At 45.6% G+C, this 26,055-nt stretch overlaps 1 protein-coding gene and 1 long non-coding RNA gene across 19 annotated transcripts in view; one reads left to right on the forward strand and one right to left on the reverse strand.

Annotated features, from left to right (window-relative positions):
• Positions 1-21,625, reverse strand: part of hivep1 (HIVEP zinc finger 1) — a 42,603-nt gene extending 20,978 nt beyond the window's left edge. The window contains exons 1-2 of one of the 3 annotated variants that reach the window (XM_086137444.1): positions 21,539-21,625; positions 18,365-18,502 (exon numbers count right to left, since the gene is read on the reverse strand). In XM_086137444.1, coding sequence (XP_085993570.1) covers positions 18,365-18,404 — 40 coding nt within the window. In that variant the 5' untranslated portion in view covers positions 18,405-18,502; positions 21,539-21,625. Of the gene's footprint in view, positions 1-18,364; positions 18,503-20,510; positions 20,875-21,479 lie in introns of those variants that run through there. The other 2 variants (XM_086137445.1, XM_086137446.1) reach the window with 2 other exon arrangements.
• Positions 1-26,055, forward strand: part of LOC147190835 (uncharacterized) — a 90,323-nt gene that overhangs the window by 48,607 nt on the left and 15,661 nt on the right. For 6 of the 16 annotated variants that reach the window (XR_015103809.1, XR_015103810.1, XR_015103812.1 and 3 more), the window contains 4 exons: positions 1,929-2,081; positions 18,871-18,964; positions 20,954-21,116; positions 21,612-21,714. This is a non-coding gene — a long non-coding RNA (uncharacterized LOC147190835). The other 10 variants (XR_015103818.1, XR_015103814.1, XR_015103813.1 and 7 more) reach the window with 10 other exon arrangements.

Consider the following 26,055-nt stretch of genomic DNA (forward strand, 5'->3'; position numbering starts at 1 on the left):
TAAAATGTCTGCTGAGACAACTCAGCGGAGAGCCGAACCAACCTCTGCCGGAGTCCCGTTAACTCATTCACTCCCAAAGACGTTTTTAAACATCTTTTCAGACTTGGTCTAGAATTCGCTGGTACTGAATGAGTTAACTGTTTTCGGAAAATGTGTCAGTGCCTGTCAGTGCCGTGTCCTGTTCAGGATGTTCGCTGAATGCTGCCGTTTTGATTTAAAAAAAAAAAAAAAGTTAAAAAATGTAATGAGTTCTACATTGGACCCTGCTTCAGGCCCTTTTTGCGGTCATGCAGCTTTTGCATCACCAACAAACGGACCATCAAAATCCAAATTTCTCTTGGGGGTCCTGGAATATTGCGCGGAGAATAGACAGAAACTATTCCGACAAGGAAATTGGAACATTTTTGTACACTTCCTGAAGAAGAAGAAAAAAAAACGCACCTCATTTGTCCGTTGGATCGGAGTCTGACTGTTCTCCAAAGTGAAATCTCAAAGCACACATTGAAACCTGGCAACCGCGGGCCAACAGTGGATGACGGTAAATTTGTCAGTGACGGATGCATAATTCCGAAGCGTTGACATCACGGCGTACGATCCGAGCGAGGCATTGTCGGTCAACGCCGAAGCGATTTCTCCGGTTGTCAGATCCGCCTCTGATCTCGGAATCTAATCGCGGTGCCATCTTCGCAATGGAAGAAAAGTACTATTTCAGCGACAGCGAGAGAACTCTTAATTAGATCGGGGGCTTATGAGGCTCAGCGGCGGTGAGAATAAGACAAGGTAATGAGGCTACACAGGAAATAAGGATCTAAATGTTGGGAGGTCATTGATCAAGTTACAAAGCCGACGTCAGATCCTGCTCAGGTTCAATCTCCGGCATCTTGGCCCCCAGCTTCTCCCCCAAACCGCCACCTCCGCTTCCTCCTCCCTCAGTGTTTGGATTACAAAATGAGACTCTCTCAACCATCAAACTTTTGTCCGTCGGCTGCCTCCCGCTACCCGCCGTCGGCGGGGGGGGGGGGGGGGGGGAGATGTTGATCAGAGGTGTTGTGTGCGGAAACGTGTGCGACACGTCAACAGCGCAAACCCCGCCTACGGTTTATCCATCCATCCATTTTCCGAACCGCTTGATCCTCACTAGGGTCGCGGGGGGTGCTGGAGCCTATCCCAGCCGTCTCCGGGCAGTAGGCGGGGGACACCCTGAATCGGTTGCCAGCCAATCGCAGGGCACACAGAAACGAACAACCATCCACGCCCACATTCACACCTAGGGACAATTTAGAGCGTCCAATCAGCCTGCCATGCATGTTTTTGGAATGTGGGAGGAAACCGGAGCACCCGGAGAAAACCCACGCAGGCCCGGGGAGAACATGCAAACTCCACACAGGGAGGCCGGAGCTGGAATCGAACCCGGTACCTCTGCACTGTGAAGCTGACGTGCTAACCACTGGACTACCGGGCCGCCCGCCTACGGTTTAATGTCCTTTTATTCCTTCTCCTTCCGTCGACTGAAAAAGACATTTGTTTGAAAACAAAAAAGTATGTCCTCATTTTATGACAGTAGTTAGATTTGACTGTCATGTTTACCGTGTGTCATTGAAAGTAGTATTGATTAGTATGGCTTGAATGGGCTGCAAGCGTTGTTTCCAAATCAATGGAAAGAACGGAGCAAGCTCATGTATAACGGGGAAAATCCGACGCTCTGAGTAACCAGAGCCATACTTCATCCCTCTGTTCTGCATTAACGCTCCCAGTTTGGAACATAGTTAATGTTACCGATAACAGCCTCAACCAACAACAACTCCGAAGACTATTTTGCAAGAGAGCAAAGGGGGCAAAACACAGGGACGCTTTGAAGTGACTTTGTTGCAATGCATGGTTAGCCCGTCCTATGTTTCATGACAGTGTTGCTGTCATCCTGTCTACAGACACCCGCAGGCGGCTCAACAGACCCCCCCGTCAGGTTTTCCCGGCACTGCTCGTAGGCTCCCATCGGTTTGTGTCTCCGGGGATGCCATCGCACAAGCTCCATCGGAGCTCTGACAAATGCTGAAGTGACAGCAGCCGAAGCCGTCAGGAAGGTAAGAGATTTTCTTTTTCTGGCTCATTGGCGTCGTGCTCACTCATTGTCGGGAGTCGGGGAGGAGTGAATGTATCGATGTGACTCAACAGTGAAACCCCGCATCGGCGCGTGTATTGCTTTAAGAAAGAATCACGTGACCAATACAGGAACTGAATCGTTTGAATGTGCTGCGCCAAAGTGTGTTCATAAGGTTTGTTGGCTGGAGTTTTGTGAAATGATGGATCGTTCTAAGAAGTTTTCCCCAGTGTGGAATAATTTTGATCTTGGTAACTCTTTTTCTCCCTTGAGCATTACTGTTATATACAATTTTTTTACGGTGGTGCATTGCACCCACTTTATCAGTTTATCAAGTGAATGACCTGTTATATATATGATAGTCAGTTAAAGAGCATTACGGTTGCCTTATTCATTTTATCTTATAAGTGCGAGATCCTCCATAATTGAAGTCCAACGCTGCAATACAATATTGGAAATGGAACCAGAAAACATATCCACATTTGCATCAACTTTCATTTAAAACTCTCTGCTCACTATCGTCATCTGAACCATGTGAAAGAGTAATTTCTGAGGCTAGGGAGCTGGTGTCTAAGAGGAGAAATCGCCTTGGAGCAAAGACACTCCAAAAACTTTTGTTCCTCAATAAAAATTCATAAACTAATCACTTTTTTTCCTTTTTATTTCACACGATTTAACAAAAATTTTCGACACAAGTTAAAAATCTGAATTGTAACTCAAATTTGATATATTTTACATACCAACTCAGTTTAGCATTTACACAAACAAGGAATTTCTTTACCTGCAATGATTTATAACTACTGCAGGGGTCACTATTGGGTGACCAACACAGTGTCAATACAGTGCTGAAACAGTTTGTGAAGTGGGTCAATACAGTCCTTGAGGTATCATCGTCTCATCACTACTGGCAGGATTTGTTTGACAGGTAACAAAATGACGTCATGAAATGAAGCAAATGCTCCATTTTTATATTGGAAAGTATGTGATATTATAAATAAATAAAAATGTTTTAAAATCGACTTCTTTTGTAAGCGAATGTAATTCGTCGGGGGGGGGGGCATCATTTCAAATCTCGCCGAGGGCGCCACATTGGTTCGGGTGAGCTTGGGTAAAGCGGGGTGGGGGGGGGGGGCGGCCCTTTGCTATGTACCTCTTGGGTACCTCATCTTCCTCAGTGATGATGTTCCCGCCCACCTCCGCGCCACTCTCTGCAGCTACTCTGCCGTTGCCAGTGGGCATGAGGTAACGTTACATAACGGTGTCATGGAGCCCAGAGAGAGACATGGCGTTCCCTCACCGTCTTCGTTTGCCTCCCACTCTTTTGCTCATTTTCATCACCCCTCATTTTCCACCTTGTTCCATTCCTCCCACCCCTCATTCATCCTGCCTCCTGCGCTGCGCTGACCGCTCTTCTCCTTGGGTCCCCTCACATCAGATGTGCTGATACAGTATCATGCCTTTGACAATACCCTGATGAGGACGCAAATTTATTCCGTTTGGGGGGGGATTGACAAGTGTCAGCCATGAGTCTTTTGTTTGACTTCATCTTACTTCCCTCAATCGTACAATTGAGGTCTATTCTGATATTAAGCCACTCAGCAGGGAGTTGCTAAGTCAGCCTCATGACCTCATGGAATATGGACAAAGTCAGAAGTGTCTAAATTCGGATCTGCTCTATCTCTGGATCGAGCTGTTGCATAATGCCGACAGCTCATCTCGAGCCGCTGCAGCGCGCGGGCTTATCCCGTCCTCCCCGCTCACGTCGTACGTCAGCCGCAGCTGCCCGGCCTGAGACGAGAGGAACGCGCCGCAGAGACCCCGACGGGTTAGCGAGCGGCCGTAGCCGTCAGCCCGCCGGCTGACATTATTGCTACATGGGGGGGGGGGGGGGGGGGGGGGGGTAGGGGATGAGGCAAGAGGAAGGACGCGCGAGGGGGGGTCATTTCCTGTCTGATGAATGTCATTGGTTTCTCAACAAGAGAAGACGCTTCATAAACGTTGACATTTCGTGATGTACTTTTGGGTTGCCCGTTTGACTCCAAATACTCGACGGCAAGAACCTAAATGTAGAGCCGAAGTGGAAAACAAATATCACAAATGTTGACGACGATTAAGTTTGGATTACTCATTAAAAAAAAAAAAACTACAATCTGCGGGTAAAATATTTATAAAAATAAATTCTAGCAATAACATTTTGTTTGTATAGCACTTTTGATAAAAATTGATAAAATTGATTTAAAAAAAAAGCAACTCTTTATAAAAATGAAAAATTGAAAACAACAGTGAGGACTTAACCACAACTAGTCCAAGAACTCGTAAAATCGCAAACTACTGCAAAAGATGAAGGGGGGGGGGGGGGGGGCGGAAAGACCAATCGCAGCATATTCATCAGCTAAATGGCTGCGATGCTGCACATCAAGCGGCTGACGCCAAACTGAGAGAAGAAATGGGAAGAAAGGAACGCTCACTGATGACGAGCCGCACAGAGAGAAGTTCCACACCATACCTGTTGTTCAGCAGCGCGCCAAAGTCGTCTGGCGGCTCCTCGACAGCGACTGACGGGCAAGCTGGCTGCCGTTCGCCTCGCAAAGTCAAACGTGCTCACACGGGGCGAACACCTGACATTCCTGACCATTTCCTGGTCCGATAATCTCTTGACATTCCCGGGGCCTGCTCTGTCTTCCGCCAAAAGAATGGATATCGTTTAAAAAAAAAAAAAAGAAAAGGAAAAACATTTGTAAATCAAGAAGAGGAGCTAAAATGCCACAAGAGAGCCGAGCGTCTGGATGCCGTCTGCCACAAGAGACAAACACTCACTAATACGCAGCCGTGCGTCTGAGCCGAGATTTCACTCCTCACTTCTGCCTACTGTCACCAGAGCAAAGCACACTTCTTTCTCCTCCCTGCCTGCCTGTCTGCCTTTGTGTTCCTCCTCAGCCCTCTCCTCTCCTTGACCCTTTTTTTTTTTAAATCACTTCCCAAAAATGAGGGAAAGCCCTGCCTGCCTGTTTGCAGACTTCCCCAAGCTGTGAAGCGATGATGCCTTCCTCTCTTTAAAAAAAAAAAAAAAAGGGTAGAGGGAAGCTGTAAAAAGAAAATCTAAATTTCTCAAATATGAATAACTCGCTCTTACCCACTGTCAACATCAGATTAGCCACTAACCTACTTGTTGCCCACAACCTCCCACGCCCTCGCGGCGGCTATAAATACTCATCTATCCCCGCGCATTGATCCCTCTCGTGTAAGGCAAGCAAGGAATGCTGGGGGTGGGGGGTGGGGGGGGGGTGGCCGCAATGAGCGCGCTGGGACTAATACAAGAAAGAATTAGAGGAAGAAATTGAAAGACAAATGATCTATAGAGTCAGACGAGAGTGTAGGAGGTGTAATGGACCGCCTCCACATCAACACAGGACAGCAGTTGACATGACTGTGAGGTTTCTCAGCATCGGGCGAGGCCTCCATTTTGACGACCTAAGCCAACAGGGGAGACGTAACGAAAATTGATGTCACATGTTCTAAACCTCCAGAACTTCCTTCAGTGTTGCCATCGGAAGAATCTGGGTCTCTTTTGGCTAATTCGGTCAATCACTGGTTGATCCCCCCCCCCCCCGACATTAGCGCAAGTGTCATTCACGACATCGCGGTAGCAAATGCCTGCACGAAGTAATAATGACACGAAACAGCGCCCCGCCCCCCCAGCGGAGACGACAACAAAACCGCGTGGTTCAAAATGACGCCTGGATTTCATTGAACTTCGCACTTGTGTACGAGTGCAACGATGCAACTTCCCTTTCCGTGTTTGCGTATCCTGTTTGTGATTTGGAGGAATCCCCTGTCACGGGCGATCATCTGAGCTGTGTTTCAAATCTTTTACCCCTTTACCGTTGCTTACGTGAACGGAAATAGAAATTAGATCCAAGTGTAATGCTGTGAGCACATATCTTGAGAGTTTAGCAATATGACTCGAGGACAATTGGGGGGGGGGGGGGGAGCATGCGCCTTACTACTACGATTGCGCCAAATGCTGTGACTGTTTTCACACACAAAATGCACTGACGCAAAATGCCAGGTCTGAGCTTGCAGCTTACGGCTCGCATAAAAGCTTGGGTTCAATTGTTGCGGTATGTCCGGGGAGTTCCCTTTTCCATAGCTATCAGCGCAATTAGCTTGATTGCTTAAATGAAGTGGTTAGCGAGAGGTGCGCGTGATCAAATGATGCAGTCCGGTCTTGGGCCCATTGTTTTCAAATGGAAAAAGCGTTGTTTACTATTTCCAAACAACCTTTCGGTGTGTGTGTGTGTGTGTGTGTGTGTGTGTGTGTGTGTGTGTGTGTGTGTGTGTGTGTGTGTGTGTGTGCGCGCGTGTGTGTGTGAGTCAGAATTTATTTCCCGGACAAACTGGCAACTTGAAATCCCCAAGAGCCTTCCCCTCGCATTTGTAGCAGCTGAAGGAAGAGATGACCAATGGTGTGCAACTTTTTTCTTTTTTTTAAATTAGCTTTTGTTCTTTTTTTTTTTTTGCATCACCCATAAACCTCCTACTGTAATTTCCCGTTCCTCAGATGATAGGTAGTATCCGTTTTCCGTTCAAAACAGCGTTTGCGCCTTTGTCTGACATCATTCGCCTATTTTGTGATACCCTTTGACGCTGCATCCCCCTCCGTCGCCACCTTCTACCCCCTTTTTTGTTCCCTCACATGCACTTGTTTACCTTGGCGGTTGACAGAGGCGGCGGGCAGTTGTCTTTATACATGGCTGCAGAAGCTCTGCGTTGCTCGCAAAGTGCCCTCTTTTGAGGTTTCCACTCTCAGCTGACACGCCAGAAATGCGACTTGGAATAAATCGGCTTCAGTAGGGTTATTCTGGTTTTGGAATTATCGTTATTTCGTTTTGTTTTTCAAATGTAGTTCGTTTGAATTCATCTTCAGGGTAACATTGTTAGTTTTGATTCGTTTCGTTTTGGGTGTTTTTAATTTTAGTGTTAGTTTTTCTTGTGTGCAAGATTAAAAAAAAATCACCATGGTGTTGTGGAGCACAAATTAACCCTTTGAGGGACAGCGGTCACTACAGTGGACAGCCTATCAGGTTATAGGGTGCATGAAAGGGTTCAAACAAATTTTACATTGATACATTTTAATAATACAGGGTACAGTTCAGCAGTCCACAGACTAAATTAGAATAAGCGTAGTGCATATTAACACTGCTTCTAAAATTAAAACGCATACCTCATTAACTCATTCAGTCCCAGCCAATTCTGGACCAAGTCTGAAAAGACGTTTAATAACGTCTTTGGGAGTGAATGAGTTAATTGAAGTGAGTTTGCCCTCCCTCCCCCCCCCTAAAATAAATCAAACTTGCTGGTGGAAAGTGTGTACTGGATCCTTGGGGGTGATCACTCGACCAGACAAGGGGGGAAAAGAGCACAAGTTTCCCATCGTAAAGCCATTGTCAGACAATACATCATGTTCGCCCACCTGACTGGCCAGCCTCACCGCTGTCGCCACTCCTGAGTGCCTAAGATGACGACTGCACCTCTTGACCCTGCTCTAAATGTGCCTGTGCTGACTGCGAGTATGTCCTTAAAATATTGACCCAACCTCTCTGACCCTACTCTGCAATCCTGGTTAACTTTTGTTCTCTCTTGGGGGGTTCCAGTGGTCCACTATCGACCTGCTCGATTCAGCTAGGTCTGGACAACCCCAGACCCTCCTCACCCCTCCAGTCGCTTTGCACTGATACTGACCCTCGGTGGCACACACACACACAGACATTCATTCCCTCCCACTCCTCCACCTCCTCGTTCAGTCAATAACACACCAATTGCACAGACGAAACAACAGATTTCCTTCTGATGGCAGCGAGCCTACACAAAGAGAGAGGAAATAATCACAACAAAGAGTTGGTGAATGGGCATGCGGGGGCCTTGTAATGCATTTTTGTTTTTTCAACGCATTATAAAGTTGTGCCTTGCGCAAGGGCACTTTGCTCTCGTCGGGAAAGTCATGGCAGAACGACAACAACTAGTTGCAAGTTATTATTATTTTTTGTCCGTGAGCCCGTCAAAAGATTTTTGCAGCATCGTGAAAGTCCCATTTTTCGAACATCTAGCTGCGCGTCATCAAAATAAAGTGGGTTGAACGTCAATAAAACAAATACTCCTGTCGCCTCGTAGTCCACAAACAAATGCAAAGAATTCTTTCACTGCTCTCCGCTCTTCTTCGTTGAAGTCATTGTCTGTCGGGCTGGTATGAGATCATTATTTACGTGGCTGGCAAAGCTGGGGCCACTCCACCTGCACGACTCGCGATGGATAAACTGTGCCACGGCAACGTAGACCGTAACACTCTTGTGTAAAATGCGCAGCCTGATGAATCAACGTATGATGCGTGCGAGGACAGAAAAAGGGGATTAACAGCCAGGCGCGTGTCTGAACCAACTGGGAATGTCTGAATGTACTTCTGGGCTTGTCACTCCCGCTGTGGTTGACGGGATAAAAGCGGGAATAAGATGGGTCCCCCCCCACCCCCCCCACCCATCTGAACTTGACATGGCCACATTCAGAAATTGTTCCAGAGCAGTCTCGGCCAAAGCCCAGACCTCAACTGCGCCGCTCTGGGCCAGCCTTTGTATCCTGAATTGACAATATTGTTGTTGCCTCCATGAGCGTTTCTTGGTCTCCTGCCGCAACACCAAACGCATCATCCGATGAGTCCGTGGAAATTTTCTGGCTTTGCACGCGCTCGTGCGTGCGCATCTCAAACAGTCACCACATTTTTAATGCGGTATAACAGTCCCAATATTGCCACCATTTGCCTATTTGTCATTTTCGCTCATTGCGCTTCTTCCCCCCCCCCCTCCCTCCATACCGCCTTCACTCATCTTTTAAACCGTCACTCTCGCCTCCCCGACTCGTAGGAGGTTCCAGCAGTAGGACACAAGGAACAGCACCTGCAGCCCGAGACTCATGCTGCTCTGTTTCCCTGGCAACCCCTTCATTGGGCTTTGCTTGTGCAAGCCATTAAGCAATGCCAGCTCTGTATACACACACATGCACCGACACACACGCACAAAAGCGCCCTCACACAATCACCCTTTTAAGGGGTTCTGGTGCTAGCTTTACTGCACTTTTTTTGGGGGGGGGGGGGATTTGAAACGTTTTTTTTTTTTAATCCTCTATCCAATTCGGCTCACATTTTCCCCTCAATCACACAAAAATGACCACCTGTATTTAAGCCGCATCAATCGAACAGACAAAGTTTCTCTCGGGGCATTACTCTGGACATGACATATAGTATGAGCGCGAGTGTGTATGAGCGCGAGTGTGTGTGAGCTCTGCACCCGCCTCAAATGTGTCATGCACACATCTCCGAATAACGCGACATCCAGTCCCCCGGCATGGCACCGCGGGGAGATTTTCTTCCACTACTCTCGGCCGCTTTGCTGACGTCAGCGCGGACAAATCCTGTTTGGCTCCGAACTCGATTTTCCCCTCATCATTCCAACTCCTACGCTCGCGCTCACCTTTCCCAGTTGCCAACATCAATGCGGCTCAACTGAGTTTCCAGGAAGTGGCTCTCCAGGCGGGAGCAGCTCACCTGGGGTGTGTGTGTGGGGGGGAGAAGGTGCATGCGTGTGCAAACTGAGGCATTCGAGACTAATAAGAATGAGAAGGTCACCGTTCGTTAGCTCCAATTTGACTCAGCTCACCCTGAGCCCTTCACTAATGCTTGACTTTGAAAAGTTTAAGCCTAATAATTTGACTGAATGGGCTGAAGTGCTTTGTTACTCACCCACGAGGAAGCCAAGGACACATATACACACACGCTGACCTGACAGGTCATCTCACTCCATTAAAGCCTGAGAGGACAAACTCGCTCTTTCTTGAATAATGCTTAAGAAAAAAAAGCCTCAGTTTTCAAACTCGGCAAACACACACGCAATACCTGGTATGCTCGAGCAGGAATGTGGTTTGGATTTGGTATTGGTCACCAGAGTTCGATAAATAAACAGTCGTTCAAGTTGCGCAGGAGCGGCAGGCGGAAGACAACGTCAATACGGTGGCCGAGATGGAATTCAATCAAGAGAAATTGTTGGTCGCGTAATGAAAAATAATTATCTGGACATTAGTGGTTTTATTTGAAGCATCATGTGGTGTTTGTTATTTTGCGGCACAATACAAGCCATGAACTGTTTAAAGCAGTATATAAAAAATAAATCTGGCTTTATTGAGGGACAGCGGTTACTACAGTGGACAGCTTATGATGTTATCAGGTGACGGGGTGCTTTAAAACAGTATTATTAGTGTTTTTCTTTGATTGAGCAGCTGTAAATTATTTTGTGGCCCGTGAGTGTAGCAGGTGTTTTGACTTCAATAATGTTCATGTGATCAGTTCAGTGATTTTCCCGGAATTCCGGATTTTCAAATTTTCATGAAAATTTCTCCAGAAAATTTGCCGAAAATTAATCCGGATATTAGTTGACAACATTGAACGAACACGCGTTTGAGTTCCTTGTTTTGCTTTCACGAGCGTAGCCATGTTGAGGCATTAACGCGAGTAACAGTAAAGAGATTTTCGTCTCTTTATAAACACACTTGCTAAACCCCAGTGGAACGAATAAAAGACGCCGTGGACAAGACAGTTGTTGTCGTAAAAATATATATTTGGACAAAAAGGGAAACACACAGATTGGCAGAAAAAACGTGTCCGTCCGACTTTGAGCGTCGCGTCGTCTCGGCTAGCTTAGCTTAGCTGCTGTCGTGTGTGACGTCCGTTGCGTCGGCGCTGATTGGACGAAACCAAAAGACGCGCGCGCGGTGTCGCTACAACAGTAACACCCTCGCCTCGCATTCTCATGGCCTCGCCGTATCTCGGGAGATTTCGAAATTTAGGCGAGAACGGAAGCCACGAAGGGTACACATGTGCACAGAAAAGGAAGATTAATCATTGAATGTCGAGTATTTGAATAGCGTTTTGTGAAAAACTAATTCATGCGTGATCGGCCAGGTATGTATATATTTTTTTTTCCCCCTCGGAATTTTCAGGAAAGTACACTTTCATCTCTGTTAGTTTAATGTACGGTTAAGTCGACACACACTCGCATACCTTTAAAACAATCCATCATGACCTTTGTCAAGAAAGTTTTCAATACAGTCGAATGTTGTGGCTGGCGGTGAGTCAGCCGAGCTCAAGTGAGCGCACACGAAGGAATGAAAACTTGCCCAGCTATTCAAAATATGTGCCAAGTGGAAAAGTGACAAATGAGTTTCCTCGAAACCAGATGTCACCAGGTGTTAGGGAGGTTCTCTCGCTCACCTGCGTCGGCAAGTTACCCTCGGGGCTGGTCCCATTTGCAAGTCTGAATTATTTGACAAAATAAATAAAATGGCGAGGGGTGGCTTTGAGCTAAAAGCCGTTCCACAACAATCATCATTTCATCAATCAGAAATGGACGTCCGTTCCGTGTATGAGGTCCATGAGCTGACGTGCCGTTTCAAGCTTGGCGCGCGGTGCAAAGTGGCTGCACAGTACTTTGCGAGAATGAGGGGGCACGAAACCCCATTTCAGAGCGGCAGCCTTCACATTTTTTTAATTTTTATTTTTTTCCACCGCGCTGAGTTTCATGTCCTCATAAGTACGGCCGTCTAAACTCCAGCCTCCCTGCCCTCGCCCTGCGCCTCAGTCAAAGTGAAAGCCTTTTGTGAGGGTCCTACCTCCGCTCAGCGCAGACTTCCCCCAAACTGGTTTCTGCCCGACTGTTGTAGTTACTGTTGCTAAAACGCAGGTTTATTCCTGCCTCTGGGAGAGAACTTCCCTTTTGTGTGAATCTCGCTGCGTTTCGCACGCTGTAATTTGAAGGGCCCGTACGGAAACACTGGTTTGGCTGCCTGAGCGTGACCCAACAAGCAAAAATCCATTCAAAGAAGCCAGGATGTTAACTCTTTCACTTCCCTAATGTTTGCTTACTTACTCAAATGACCTAACTTGTTGAGTTAAAAAGGAACCCCCCCCCCCCCCCCCCCCAAAAGAGCAGATTAAAGTTTGCCCCTTTACAATTGGATACTCAAAAACGGGCAGCCGTGGACTGAGCAGCAAACTGCCAGGCCATCACATGACAGCTCTGATGAATCGCGGTGGTTAAAATTCAGTTGAATGCCACAAAAGTTGTTCAATTTGGCAATTGAGCAAATTCATAAGTTCTAACTATGATCATGTGATATGTTAGCATGTTGCGCAGGTTCAACAAAAAAATTTGGGGCTCCTTTGTGGCATTTCAGGGACAATTATCATCCAATAAGGAACAGCATCAACAAGCTAATCCATAAGGACTTCCTGGCAATAAATGAAAAAAACGGTAGCTTGCTGGAGAGATCTTTGTCTGCGTTTCCTTAAACAAGGGGCAAACCCCCTCAAGCTTGAGTTTTCCAATGATAGGAAGATCATAATCAGCATAACAAATTTAAAAAAATACAATTAAAATCTGGTTTTATTGGGGGGTTTTGTGATTATTGTTTCGTGAACTTATTTTTACACTTGCGAATGTCATAAGATGTGACCAAAAAAAAATGTGCCTGCACCCATTGTAAAGGTTTTATGTTGATAATTTCACTCGATTTTTTTTTCTTTTTGAATAATAAAAGCATTTTTATCTAAAACAAATCCCATAATGGGCTACGGTTCAACTTCAGATGTTCCGCGGGAGTCGACGTAAATGCTGATTTAGCCACGGTCAGCAAAACGTTAATCATTAACAGCAGAAGTTGCTGAAAATTACTGAGCCAGAACCTTATCGGTCAAATCTGCCCTGTTTTCAAGATAGTTGCCACCATGGAAAGCATTCAAGATTCCACAGTAAAAGTAAATCATGGCTCTTCGCATTAAGCGTAATCAGATCCGTAAAGTTAAACGCAATTTGCCTCCATAAATACTTTTCGGCATCTGTGTGCGTTTGGCTCCACACGGTGAACATTTTTCCACCTTGTTTAAATACAGCCCCTTTCTCAACAGTTGTTGAGCATTCATCATGCAGCGTGCTCCCTTGCCAAAGCCGGGGGGGGGGGGGGGGGGGGGGGTCCGACCTGTCGGGCAAGAAGACCCTTTTGATACGCCGAGCGGAACGCACGTTCCATAAACAATTCAGGCCACTTGGGCTGTAGACAAAAAAACAAATATTGCACAGACACACGGCAAACACCGCAGAGTCGATGTTTTGAAGTTTCACGTGGCGTCAGCCGAGTCAAAGTTCTGCCTTCACTTGAAAATGCTTTCCAAAATGTGCGACTCAAACAAAATATTACATTTTCTATCCTTCATTCAGCTTGCAAAAAAAAAAAAAAATCAAAATCAAAAATCAAAATCACTGTCCACCTCCACCTGCCTCCCCAACTTTTGTGACGACAACCACCAGCCAGAGATGGTGTGGGTCCTAACTTCAGACTTTTTCCAGAATGAGAGGAGCATTCAAGACTGGGAAAACATAGACCACCCAAGATGACCTGAACCACATGTCCACCGGATTTGGGTCGCAGGCTCAAGTCAGAATGTGACCGGAGGTGTCTGCTTTTTTTTTTTAAGTATCACATCCCTAAAACGAACTTTGCATGAATCCTTTGTCTACTACTTAGTCTGCAGGCAGTTGTGAACCTATCAGTTAAAGCAACTATTTCATTTCATACACGCATGACTCTGCTCACTCGATAAAATGAAGGCATTGAATTTGTCGTGAAATCAGATACTGTAATCGGAAGGCCCGTTCAAAATCACACACAAAACCACAAAATCTACACTTTGCATGTCCAGAAGATCATTTCTTCTTTTGTGACAGCTGTCACCCCCCCCAAAAAATGTAAAAATTAATTAAAAAAAAAAAAGGGGGGGGGGGTTGGGCCGTCAACTCTGCTGTAAGAAATGCACACAATGGAAACGGCCCCTTTACAAATAGACAGCTGCATCGCAATAATGCTAATGCGACATGGCTACAATTGTGATTGGAGTTTGCAGTTGTGGAACAACTTCCCTGCATCCTACTGAGCGCTGCGATCTCAATGTGAGATGATTTTTAAAAATGTATTTATGTATTTATTTGTGCTGACCAACCTATTAAACCCGCCTCTCATTATGACGCTGCACAGCTGTAATCCACCGCAAACCACAATCGCAATAACAAAGACGTTTATAGACGTTTAAATTGTTGCCAGACAGGTCAACAAACTCGGGGCGCCGAGACGTGCGGCCCATACGTAATGCTAATGTTGTGCAGTCAAGAAATTTTCAAAATTTCCTCCCGCTAAACCACATAGAAATTAAAAACAAATAAAATGAATTTTTTAAAAAAAAAGCTTGCGGGCCAATTTGGTAGAGTTTGTCACTTTAAATAAACTGGAATTTCGTTGAAGGGTCTGAGTGATTGTTGTGCTTGTCTTTTTTTTGGGGGGGGAGGGGCACTTATTTCAGCCGCTTAATGTTTGCCTGCCAGCCATGAGCTAAGTGTCACTGCTAATGTCCAGAGAGAGAGAGAGAGAAAAGAAAGAAATTCTGTCCGAGGGGGGAAACCACTGGGTGTTTGGCTTGAGCTGCTTGGAGACCAGCTGTTTGACAAAAGTAAACACAAGAAAGGAGAGAAAGAGAGAGAGAGAGAGAGAGAGACGGGGGGGGGGGGGGCTGCAGGAGTTCCGAAAATTCGGCATTGTTACCCGCAAAGTACGTCATAGAGGAAAAGTACACACAGCAGGGAACATGGATCGTAACATGGAGCTGCTGTGAAAATGGAAGCTTTGTTACATCTGCTTATTGACTTGTGAAATTCTTTGAAAGACTCAAATGCAAAATGGGTCGGAAGTCATAAAAAAAAAAAATAATAATAATAAAAATAAATATATTTTTAAAATAAAATAAAAATTGTACTAGATTGTTTTCACTAAAATGAGTGTGAGAATGACTCACTTTAAAAACACTGCACAAAAAAAAAAATCCTTTTTTTGCCAAATGACTAACCATTTATTCCCGAATTTGAAAGTAGCATGTTGAAACATATCATTCTCATCAAAAATAAATGAATAGCAAAGAAACACAAAAGTACTATATCTGTCCGGCAAACAATAATACAACTACGATCCGTACTATTAATTGGCCGGTGCGATTTTGAAACCGCTCTAGTTGTTCACTTTGCATTGTTGAACTGCTCCGTGTATGACTCTCTCTCTCTCTCTCTCTCTCTCTCTCTCTCTCTCTCTCTCTCTCAACTTGCTAAGGATTCAAAATGAATCCTTTTGTTGACTGTGACGAGCATTTTCCTTCATTAGGAAAGCAAAAACGAAACATAAGAATGCACCGTCAAACTCGGCGGACAATTCCCTCCCTGGCTGGTGTTTACAGTGTGCGATGGCTTATTATGATTTGGTCAGAAATACAGCCAGGAACGCTCTTGCTAAAGTAACCACGGGATTCATCATAAACAACACACACAAACCTTCCATCCGATCTGCCAGTCGTGCACCGACCGGTCAGTAACTCAAAGTGCGCGAATCTTGCGCCAGGGCCAATGGCCTGCTACCTCGAGGTCAACCAAAGAATGAAAAATGCTTGTTTACAATTCAAAACAACACACACACACACACCAACTAGAAGTTATTGCCTAATGAAACGAAAAGAGCAGCTGTTGCATAACTTTCTCAGTGACGCCGATCTGCAGCAGATAGGTTCCAAGTAGGAAAGAGCTGTCATAAGACGATTTGTTTTTTTGTAGAAGGGCAACTTTTAATTTAGGTGGTCGGGTCGATGGTGTGACCCCTGTGGTTTACGAAACCACTTGCCAGCCCTCAGACCCAGCAGGACTTGTCCTCTAACTAGGAACTGGCATGCTCACTCAGTGGTGGAGCGACCATTGGTAGACTGGAAGTCGGGGCTGCTGAGATGTAGTGGGGGGTGGCGGCGATTTATACATACCCGGAAAAAGTGTGTGTGTGTGGGGGCAGGCAAGAGCTGCTGCAAACTCACAGCAACTCGGGTCACTTTTAGTTGTGTGCTGCATTTGCTGCTTTAAATTCCAAAATGAGTCAGGATGGGGTTTTTGGTTTTTTTTGTGCTTCCAGTAAAGAATCTCATGCCTCGACATGGATATTATAGAAATGGCTCATTATTCTAATTAGACATTCCCTTGCATTTATGTCTAATTTAAGAAAAATCCTGGCGGGATGAAGTGTCGAAAGTCACATTTCGGATGATTAATATATATACAGTATATATAAGTAATACACACACACACACACACACACACAGGTGGTTCTTTTCCACCAGTCCACCTTCTCCCTCCAAAATAGTGTTTTCAAAACATTTAAAGGATTGACTTTTTGTCTGTTCACCCCCCCTCCTCACAGAGTTCGTTTTTGGGTTGGTCAAAGTAAGGTCAGTTTGTTCTTCAAACATGGGGACAGAATCATGTGACGCCTATCGTGGGAGTTTGAGGAAGATTCTGAGCATGTCCAGGCAAAGACATTTTTCACAGATGAGTTTGTGCATGGGGCGGGGCCCTGTGGGCGACTTTGTTAGCACATCCGCCTCACAGTGCAGGGTTCGATTCCAGGCCCCTATGTGAGATTGCATGTTCTCCCCGTGCCTTTGTGGGTTTTCTCCGGGTAGTCCAGTTTCCTCCCACATTCTAAAAACATGTGTGGCAGGTTAATGGAACACAAAGTTATCCCTAGGTGTGAGTGTGAGCGCAGATGGTTGTTTGCCCTGCGATTGGCTGGGAATTGTCTCCCCTAAGTGTTAAATGGGGAGGAATTAAACATGGGTGTTCCCCGGGCATTGTTGGGTTTCCACCACACATATTCAGAGTTCCATTGTATTGACATTTCCGACTAAAGGGATAAAAGAATCAAACGTATCCTTGAGTTTCAGAGTCTGGAGGGGGTCCGTCTTGATCAAGTCACTGTCAAACAAACATCTTTCCGCGTCCAGATGAATCACCGCCAAATGCAAAAATGACAAGACACTCTGTCAGCTGTCGTGTCCCCGCCTCTTGCGTTCGAAAACACAGGACAAGCTGACATTAAAATAACATCAAGCGCAAGTTGGCCGCCCATTCCTTCTACATCATCATCGTTTCCATTGTTTTGACCAAGTGTCTGCGCGTAGGACAAATCAACAAGAGGGTGCTCCGAGGCATAGGGAAATTCGCCGCGCAGATCCGCTGTTGGGGAACGGCGACGGTGCATACTTTCACACCCAGCGTGTAAACGCTACAAATTCCCAGATCTGCGAACTGCAAACGTCTGTTGACACATGAATCTGTCAGTTCACAACATAGCACGCGAGGCCTTTCAGCCAATGGGGTGGCAAGCTGCTGACACTTCCATATGCTCCATCAGCCATATCTTTGGCATACGATACTGCCGCTGCTGCGGGCCCGTAAGCGTGGAATCATCAGATTTATACTCCCCATACGTTGTTACATAACGATAACAACCAGCAGGGTGTGGCCCCGAAGACGGTGACATCCCATTTAAATGGAGCACTAAAGTGCAGAGGAAGCAAGAAACGATGCCGAACCGGAGAGTCAAACAGCACATTAACCTGGCGACAAAGAAACGGGCCCAAATTAATTGAATGACTGTCAAGAAGTCGGTAGATTGTGTGACATCGATTTTGGATTCGACTCGGCGAAATAGCGCGACTTGGTTGCAACCATCCAGAGTGCTGTGAATGAAGTTTGATCGAGTTCTAATTCAGTCAAAGAGCAACCTAACATGATGTCATCGACGGGGAGTTAGCCTACTAGCAACGCTGAAAAAGATCGCCAGTGGACTACAAGACGAAAACTCAGTTGAGGGGGAGAACAATTTCGCAAAGGCCAATTCGAATTAAACCCCAAATCGCACAAGTTTAAAGCAGATGTGCAAAGTCTGCCATGCTGCCCCCCCCCAAAAACAGCAACAAGTGACGACAATGTCAAAAGTCCAACCCCCCCCCCCCCCAAATAACACTGTGGAAGTCATTCATGAAGTTATCAGATATTGCTAAGGTGATAGAAAAACATTTCCATCAGCTTTATTCCCTTTAACTCATTCGCTCCCAAAGACATTTTTAAACGTCTTTTCAGACTTGGTCCAGATTTGGCTGGTACTTAATGAGTTAATATTGAACCCAATAGTTACACAAATACAGTAGACTATTTTTAAAAAACAAAACTGTACATTTGACTAATTTCATGTGTACTGCTCCACAAGGCAGAGAGACATTTCCGAAATTCCCAATGGCTGCAAACTCACCTTTTAGATTTTTGGGGTTGTTCTGCTTGGTACGCGGCATCTTTCCTCCTCAGTTCACAAGAGCATCTTGGGAAAACTGGGCGCCACCGTCGGAGCTTGAGAGCAGTTGCGACCTGTGGCGGAGTCGTCTGCATACATCTGCAACAAAAAAAAAAAAAAAAAACACAAGTCCGAATGAGTTGAGCAGAAAGGCTACACTATGCTGGCCTTGTAGTCTGTCACTTGGCAGCTGTGTGCTGGTCTTAGGACAGAGCTGCTGATTGAGGTTCGTCCTCAAACAGGTGCCCAGCTTCTCAGTGGTCCTCTGTGGTAGCGTGCATTGTCGCTCGGGCCACTGTCACATCGAGGTGCGAGTCTACCACCTTGTATCTGCATCAGATGCAACCTGCCCTTCCAAGGTTGTTGTTGTTGTTTTTTTAAGGGGGGAGGCGGGGGCTGATTGACGTGTGTTGCTGCTCTGCAACTGATGAAAGATGCGGACAATAAAAGCTTTATGTGCTCTACAGGAACGAATGCTCAGAGGTGACTCAGAGGACAACCATCATCACGTGTGTGGCCCCGTTTAAGTTGCATACAACTTGAAAATATGAGAAAACGAAGGTACGTAAAAAGGGTAAAGTTTCATGCAAATTCAGATTTAGGGGGGGAAAAAACAATGGCTAGAAATGGCAGAAAAGAGAAATTTGAATGTTAAGCCCATAGAGCTGCAAAAATGGGATGCCACGCATGCCTGCGCAAGACGTATCGTGGCAAAAGAAATATGGGGATATCAAATTGTAAGAAAAATAATCATGATAAACGGCATGTGGCTGTTCTCTTTGCCTTGCTTCACCCCGATCAAGACATATCAACACCTGCACATTGCAGTGAGCGGCATTGCTTTTGGACCCATCCTTTGTTCGCCCTCCGCCGTTATTACATAACACTTACTACAAGTGGATGCCTTTTCCTCCATACACTTGCTACATGTGGCGCTAGAGCAGTGGTTCTCAATTATTTTCTGTCATGCCCCCCCCCCCTAGGAAGAGGAAAACATCTTGCACCCCCCCCCCCCGCACGACTATAAATAGTATCATTTGTCTATAAAATTGTAAAAGTACACCTTTGCATAACACTGTGTCCTTATTAACGTATAAGAGAATAAAAAAAGAAAGAAATACGGACCAACTTACAACAAAGAATAGCTTTAGTAATTGGAACAAAAGATTTAAAGTGCATCTGAAATTCAAAAAATACATTAAATCCTTAATTTAACGATAAATATTTTTTGGACTGACCATGTGAAACCATACGATACTGAAAAATAAAATTACATAAAATCAATAACTAATGATGCATTCAAACTAATCACCAACATTATCTCAGGAGCACAATATTAAAAAATAAAAAATAAAAACTTTAACCAGCAAAACAAAAACATAAAATGATTTGTGCTTTTTTTTTTTTTTAAATCAAAGATGATGTCTGGATTAATGGCTACAATGAGCACGTTTTGCAATGCACAGCTTTTCGAAGCGAGGTTTGAAGCAGGACACAGCAACTCTCGGGTCCTGCTCAATGTGTTGCCGGGACCTGTATTTTAGTTTACTGAAGTAGCAGTCACAAAGCGGCATGATTGTTGGCAATATTCGGCACGTTTTCGCTGAAAAAAAAAAAACTCTAGCAGCTTATCAGCATGATTGGGGTGTAATGTCTTTAAGTGACGCCTTAATTTATTTGGCTTCATGCTGTCCGCTACCAAAATTTTTAGACACAGTAAGCACATCGATCTTTCCTCGTCTGCCACCGTAGTCACAGTGAAGCCAAGTGCTACATATGCCTCGTCTTATTTTCTCCCTTAGAATGCTCCCTGCGCAAACTCTACCAATGAGAGCGTCACTGCCCCCTAACGTAGTGGAGCTGAAACTGCATGTTATTTTAGGACAGTAAAAAAAAAAAAAAGCATGTTCCCCGAGGTCAAATGCGCCCCCCTTGACGGAGCCTCGCGCCCCCCTGGGGGGGCGCGCCCCACTATTTGAGAAACGCTGCGCTCGAGCAATGACATCATCGGAGAAGAACAACACTGTTTACTGCATCATCTGTCTGCATGCGGCCACGTTTATTGAGAAGTGCCACCACCATGCATGCCACGCGACGAGCCTCTCACCTGGACGCACTCTTGGGATTCTCCACAGCAGGTTTGACGACGTTGGCGAGGCGGAGGAGAGAGACGTGCACGCCTGTCAGTCTTTCTGTCTGCAAGCCTGGCTTACCCCTCTCTCTCCCTCTCTCTCTCTCTCTCTCTCTCTCTCTCTCTCTCTCTCTCTCTCTCTCCCCTCCGGGCGTGTGTTTGAGGAAACACCCCGATGCTAACCCGAGAAAAACACCACCACTGCTGCAATGGCCGAACGCTCGTGTTTGGGAAAACACCTGACTAATGAGGCATTTCCACGCCTACCCGTGGTCCCATCGTATCCATTATATAAAATAAGGCCATGTGCAATTGTGCGCACTGCGATGGATGAGCGTGCGCGTCAATGTGGAGACGAATCTCGTTTCAAAGGAAGTTGTGGGGAATACAGTTTTTTTTCTTTTTCTGCTCAAATCCAGCATGGGGGTGAGGATGAGGCGAACCAGCGCGATGCATGAGCAAAACGCGCATTTTGTTGCAACACGTGAACGCCCTGCAAGAGAGGGAGGAGCCTGGGAAAACCCCTCGCCGTCGCTCTGCAACAGCGAAATGGAACACTTCCCTTCAGACAACAAAACCACCGTACGCATTGCACGCTGAGCACAACATCGGCATAGGCAGCCCCGCACATGCACGCTGATCGGGGGGAGAATAGCGAGGGGCTTGCCTACAATTGGGCAAAAAGGCAACCGAACACAATAAAGAGTGAAGTTACTGTAATGGTCAAGCGCGCACTAGTAAATTACATCCGCCGTGTCGTCCGGGACACCCTGAACAGCCTCGCTTCCACGAGAACTTTAATGTGGGTGACACGCATGATGAGATCACGAAGGAAAGTAGCTTTTAAGGAGTAAAGCGACTTGCAACGAGAGCGTTGAAACCCACTAGATCAGCGTCCCTCACGGGTGGGAGCGCAACACACGCAGGACAACAAAACAGGCTCACCCCGAGTTGGTTTCTTGATACTCGCGGGAGTTGTTTGGCTAATGGCCTTTGTAACGCACCTTTAAAGCGACGAAAGAGGTTGTTCAGCTCCGGATTTCTGCCTTCACCTTCTCCCCTCACTTTCTATTGCAGGAAACAGACAGGCCCACTGACGTCACCGGGGGTCCCTTCTCCGCCTCCCAGCCACGGGGTGTCCACCGGAGTCAGCGGGAGGTTCGTGATGGCCGCAGCGCCCGTGAGTTGGGCTCATTCGCCCCAAGCTAATGCTCAGTCATGTTTCTTTCTGTCTCAGATTAGGTGAAAGACACAAGAAATGTTACATATGAGCCATAGAAGCGCGTGTTTATCGTCCTAGTGTGGCAACACAGTGACATGTCGTTGTACGTACACCCCCTTGGCGGAACCTCGTCCTCTCTCTCTCTCTCTTCGGCGCATAGTTTAGGATTGACGGTTTTCCCGGAGGTTCCTTGTTGTCAGGTCACGTTGTGCCCCTCCGCCACCACCGCCCGGGCTTTCCCATGCACTAACCCGCAGCAGGGAACCGACGGCGGGCCTTTCTGCCTGGATTGTCCGGAGGGAAATACTTGCTCGCAAACAAGCACTCGCGTTTAATAATGGCGTTTGACTGGTGAAAGAAAACAAAATAGCAACGGCGCGCCTGAGTTGTCTAGGTGTGCTTCCGCCATAAGATTAAACTAGGGCATCTCGTATGGATTTTAAAGTCAATATTCAGTCCTTTTGTATCGTTTAGAACAGCGATGCCCAATACGTCGATCGCGATCGGCCGGTAGTGAGGTGCAGGGGGGGGGGGGGGGGGTGCGTGTTATTAACATGATATAATTTTGTGTTAGTGCACACGGCATGCTTAGCATCCTATCAGTCTCACAAAAAGTATCTACAAAGGTCGGCAGGGATTTGCTTTTCACAAACTCACAAACTTTTGTGTCTACTTTATATTTCTGGTTCGTTCATCCTCGGGGCTGTTATGGCTCAGTGCGTGCATATGCGCGCGTGTGTAGTAAATGAGTCGATCGCGGCAGGTTGGTTGATCGAAAAGTAGATCTTTGATCAAAAAATATTGGGCACCCCTGGTTTCGAGTTTTAAATGAACATGCTAATTTCGATAACCAGATAGAGAGAAAGAGTCCTCCATAATTACTCACACCCCTGATTAAAAGCCTGAAAAAAATATCAATCTTACTTGCAGAAGCATACTGTCCTCTCAAGCTCCTCCCATGGCCACCTCAGCCGTCAGACCTCAACCCCATTGAAAACGCGCAGAATGAGCAAAAAAGGCGACTGCATTATTTGAGAAGATTAGGTGCAGTTTTGTTGGAGGGGAAAAAGGGTTTGTAAGAAGCATTAACATCAGGGGTGCTATTAATTGCAGCACACGTGATTTGATGTGAAAGATTTAAACCTGTCGACTTCTCAAAAGCGAGGCGGGCGTGTATGAATCCAAACCCCTAAATAATAAAATTTTGTAACACAACAACGAATTGACCGAGCAAACTTTGGGAGGACATGTAAACGCTACCTCATCCACACATACCTCCCCAAACAGAAAGCGAGTCCAGGCCAGGACTGAACACTGGACTGCTGTGCCCCCCCCCACCCCCCCTTTTTTTTTTTTTGCATCATGACGTAATGTTTTTATTTTCATCTGCCCGTATTCCTTGCTTTATGCCCACCATGAGTTGGCCCCGCTATGACACATCACAGAATCGTAAAGGTCAGGCTATTTTTTGCTCACCAGTATGGGCTCTTGTGAAATGGCCGTTCATATCGTAACTATATTTCACCGAGGCACCATGCTGGCTTTCATTTAGCGGCAGGTTCTAATTTATGTGTTATAACACTTGATTCAGGTGAAGAGTTTGGGCTACATGAAACACGATGAGACAATCTTGTTCAAATGAAGATCATTTGAGACTTATTTATTGATTGATTTTGAATAGCATTGATTGTACCAAGTTGTGAAAAATACAAATGCAAAGCAAGGGTACTGCAGTAAGGCGTTACCGTTAATAAGTGATTGTGTGACAGCCACCCACTGTCGCATTACAGGCTTCCTGCAGACTGCAGAGTGGGACTTCTGGCTCACTTTGCACTTTATGACTCACCTGCTTCAGCTAGGACCACTTGAAAATAGCTCATTTGAATGGAGAAACTTTTTATTTTGATAATTTAGAGTGTGATTTTGAGTGTTCGAACAAGGCTGTCTTTGTACGCTGAGATCCACACATGGATGCTGATTTCTTTATGCAAGTCCTAACAAGGGACGTCAATGACTTTATGAGTGTGCCTCGGCCTATCTCAGATGCAATCAAATATAATTATCTAAACCGACAACGGTTGTTGCAGAGGTTTGTCACTGATGACAAATGTGTTTCTTTTTTCCTCCCCCACCCTCATGCTGTCTGCACGCCCACATCATACCGGCGATAGTTTTATCATTTACAGTGCGGGAAGAAAAAGCACCGCAAGGAGGGGGAGAGAAGAGTGCAACGTATAATGCGGAAAAAGACGAATTGAACCACAATTTTGTCATATTGGAACACATTTGGGTTGAGCGAATGCATTATTTTGTGAGGAGAAACTTTTAGCGTGATTAACGTAGCTTAGTCGGATGTCCAAGGTGACTATTTTTGAAAGCATTTTGACTGTATAGTATTTTTTGGTACACTCCAAAAATTGTTGTGGTTGCAGTGTTGCATAACTGCAGTTTCCAGCAGCTCCTAGATTTTGTTGTTCTACTTCTTCCTTTCATAACTTTGCTGCTGTGAATTGGGAATTTCTCCATTGCGAGACTAATAAAGGTTTTCTTATCTTCTTATCTTTATCTACTGTGAAGACAATCGGTCGACAAAAGCCTATTGTGATATTAACTATCTCACTGTCAGTGAGTTTATTGCATTTAGTTGCTTAGTTCTGAGCTCTTGGGCGAGATGCTGACGTTATGCAGGGCTGCGGTTTGAACTTGAGCGTTTTGGGTGAGATCAGAGCTTTGCTCGAACTTCTGTTAACAACAACAACAACAAAAGTATGATTTTGGAAATACAGTACTGCAAATCTGCTGGTTCACTTGCAGAGGAAAAGATGTCGGGCGGTTCACATATTTTCCTTTCTTCCCAGAGTCGAATCATGGAAAACATTCTCTTGACCCAAAAACTCCTGAACTTGAATAAGCCTGGTGTCAATGCAGTCACATCATCAGCGTGAAGTCATTTTTAAAGACAAGGGGGACTTTCTGCTGCATCACAATCAAGTGAATGACAGTCATGTTAATAATATCCCGAACAACGTAAGCGCAGCTGCCCAGCAGAACAAGCGGCCGCTTGTGCGGAGGGAAGGCACTTGTGATCATGTTCATGTATGCAGTCTTCATTAAGGTTCTGGCACTTTTTGTAAAAAAAAAAAAAAAAGACATGCTGTCCACTGTAGTAACTGTTGTCCCTCAACGGGTTAATCACCACTCAAAAACAGTATTCCAAACAGAATGCTTGTGTCCTGATTCTCTTGGCGCATATTTGGGCGTTTGGATAAAGTCTGACGCAAAGGCGGAGTTCTTTATATCCGTCCGTTTCCTCGAGAACGGCAGTAAACACCTGATGTAAAACAAAGCAAGAACAGCCGCAAGACACTGCAATTAAAAAAAAAAAAAAGTCCAATCAATGGGACTATTTCTGATGATTATCGTGGATTTGCGAGGCGACGTCGGCTGTTCTTATTCCAATCTGTCGTAATAAAAAAATGATTCTATGAGTAATGAGAGGAACAACACTGAAACTGATTGCAGGTTGAAACTGAACTGAAGCGTTACAGCCAATTGTTTTTTTTTGTTTTTTTTGTTTTGTTTTGTTTTGTTTCCGTCCACGCTGTGGGGAACACATTGCTGGATGCCTTGTTTCCACAACACCATATGATGTTACATAACTGAGGCTGTTGCCTTGGTAATGCTCAGACTCCTCCCCCCGGGTCAACCCCTCTCAAACACACACACACAGCCATATTGATGCTCAGGCATCAGTACATTTATAAAGAAGAAAGTGATATTGCAAAAATGATGGATTATGGCGGATGGATTTTTAGCATAGCTTGGATGGTTGCATCGTCACAGGATGCTAAATGGCGGATGGCGCGGTATGTAAGATGACTAGGAGGGCAGATGATGGAAAGATATTGTGTTGAAGCATATTCTCAATTAAAAAGCCGAGGTTGAAAACGTAGCTGCCATTGAGGCAGTCAAGCTTTAAATGGCTGAAAACGTCGCACCGATTTATGCAGTTGTTTTTCAATTGAGATAGCCTTGGCTGAACGGGTCTTTTGCAACACCTGATCTCGGTGTCTTTTAAAAGATTACAATTGTGTCAATCTCCGGTTTAGCATTGAAAGCTACCCGATCCGAATGCACGTTAAGAGAACCTTCAGTCGTCGTGCTCGAATGAGTCGAGCAGAAATGGAAGCGCTTTAGTGACGAGACCAAATGGAAGAATCAAATGCCCAACACAAAGAAAATCCCCCCCCCCCTCACCCAATGCCATACTTGATTCAGTATACTGTATCTGGAAAAAAA

Source organism: Hippocampus guttulatus, chromosome 18, assembly GCF_054856545.1.
Source record: "Hippocampus guttulatus isolate MCC_2025c chromosome 18, RoL_Hgut_1.0, whole genome shotgun sequence".
Classification (NCBI taxonomy): domain Eukaryota; kingdom Metazoa; phylum Chordata; class Actinopteri; order Syngnathiformes; family Syngnathidae; genus Hippocampus; species Hippocampus guttulatus.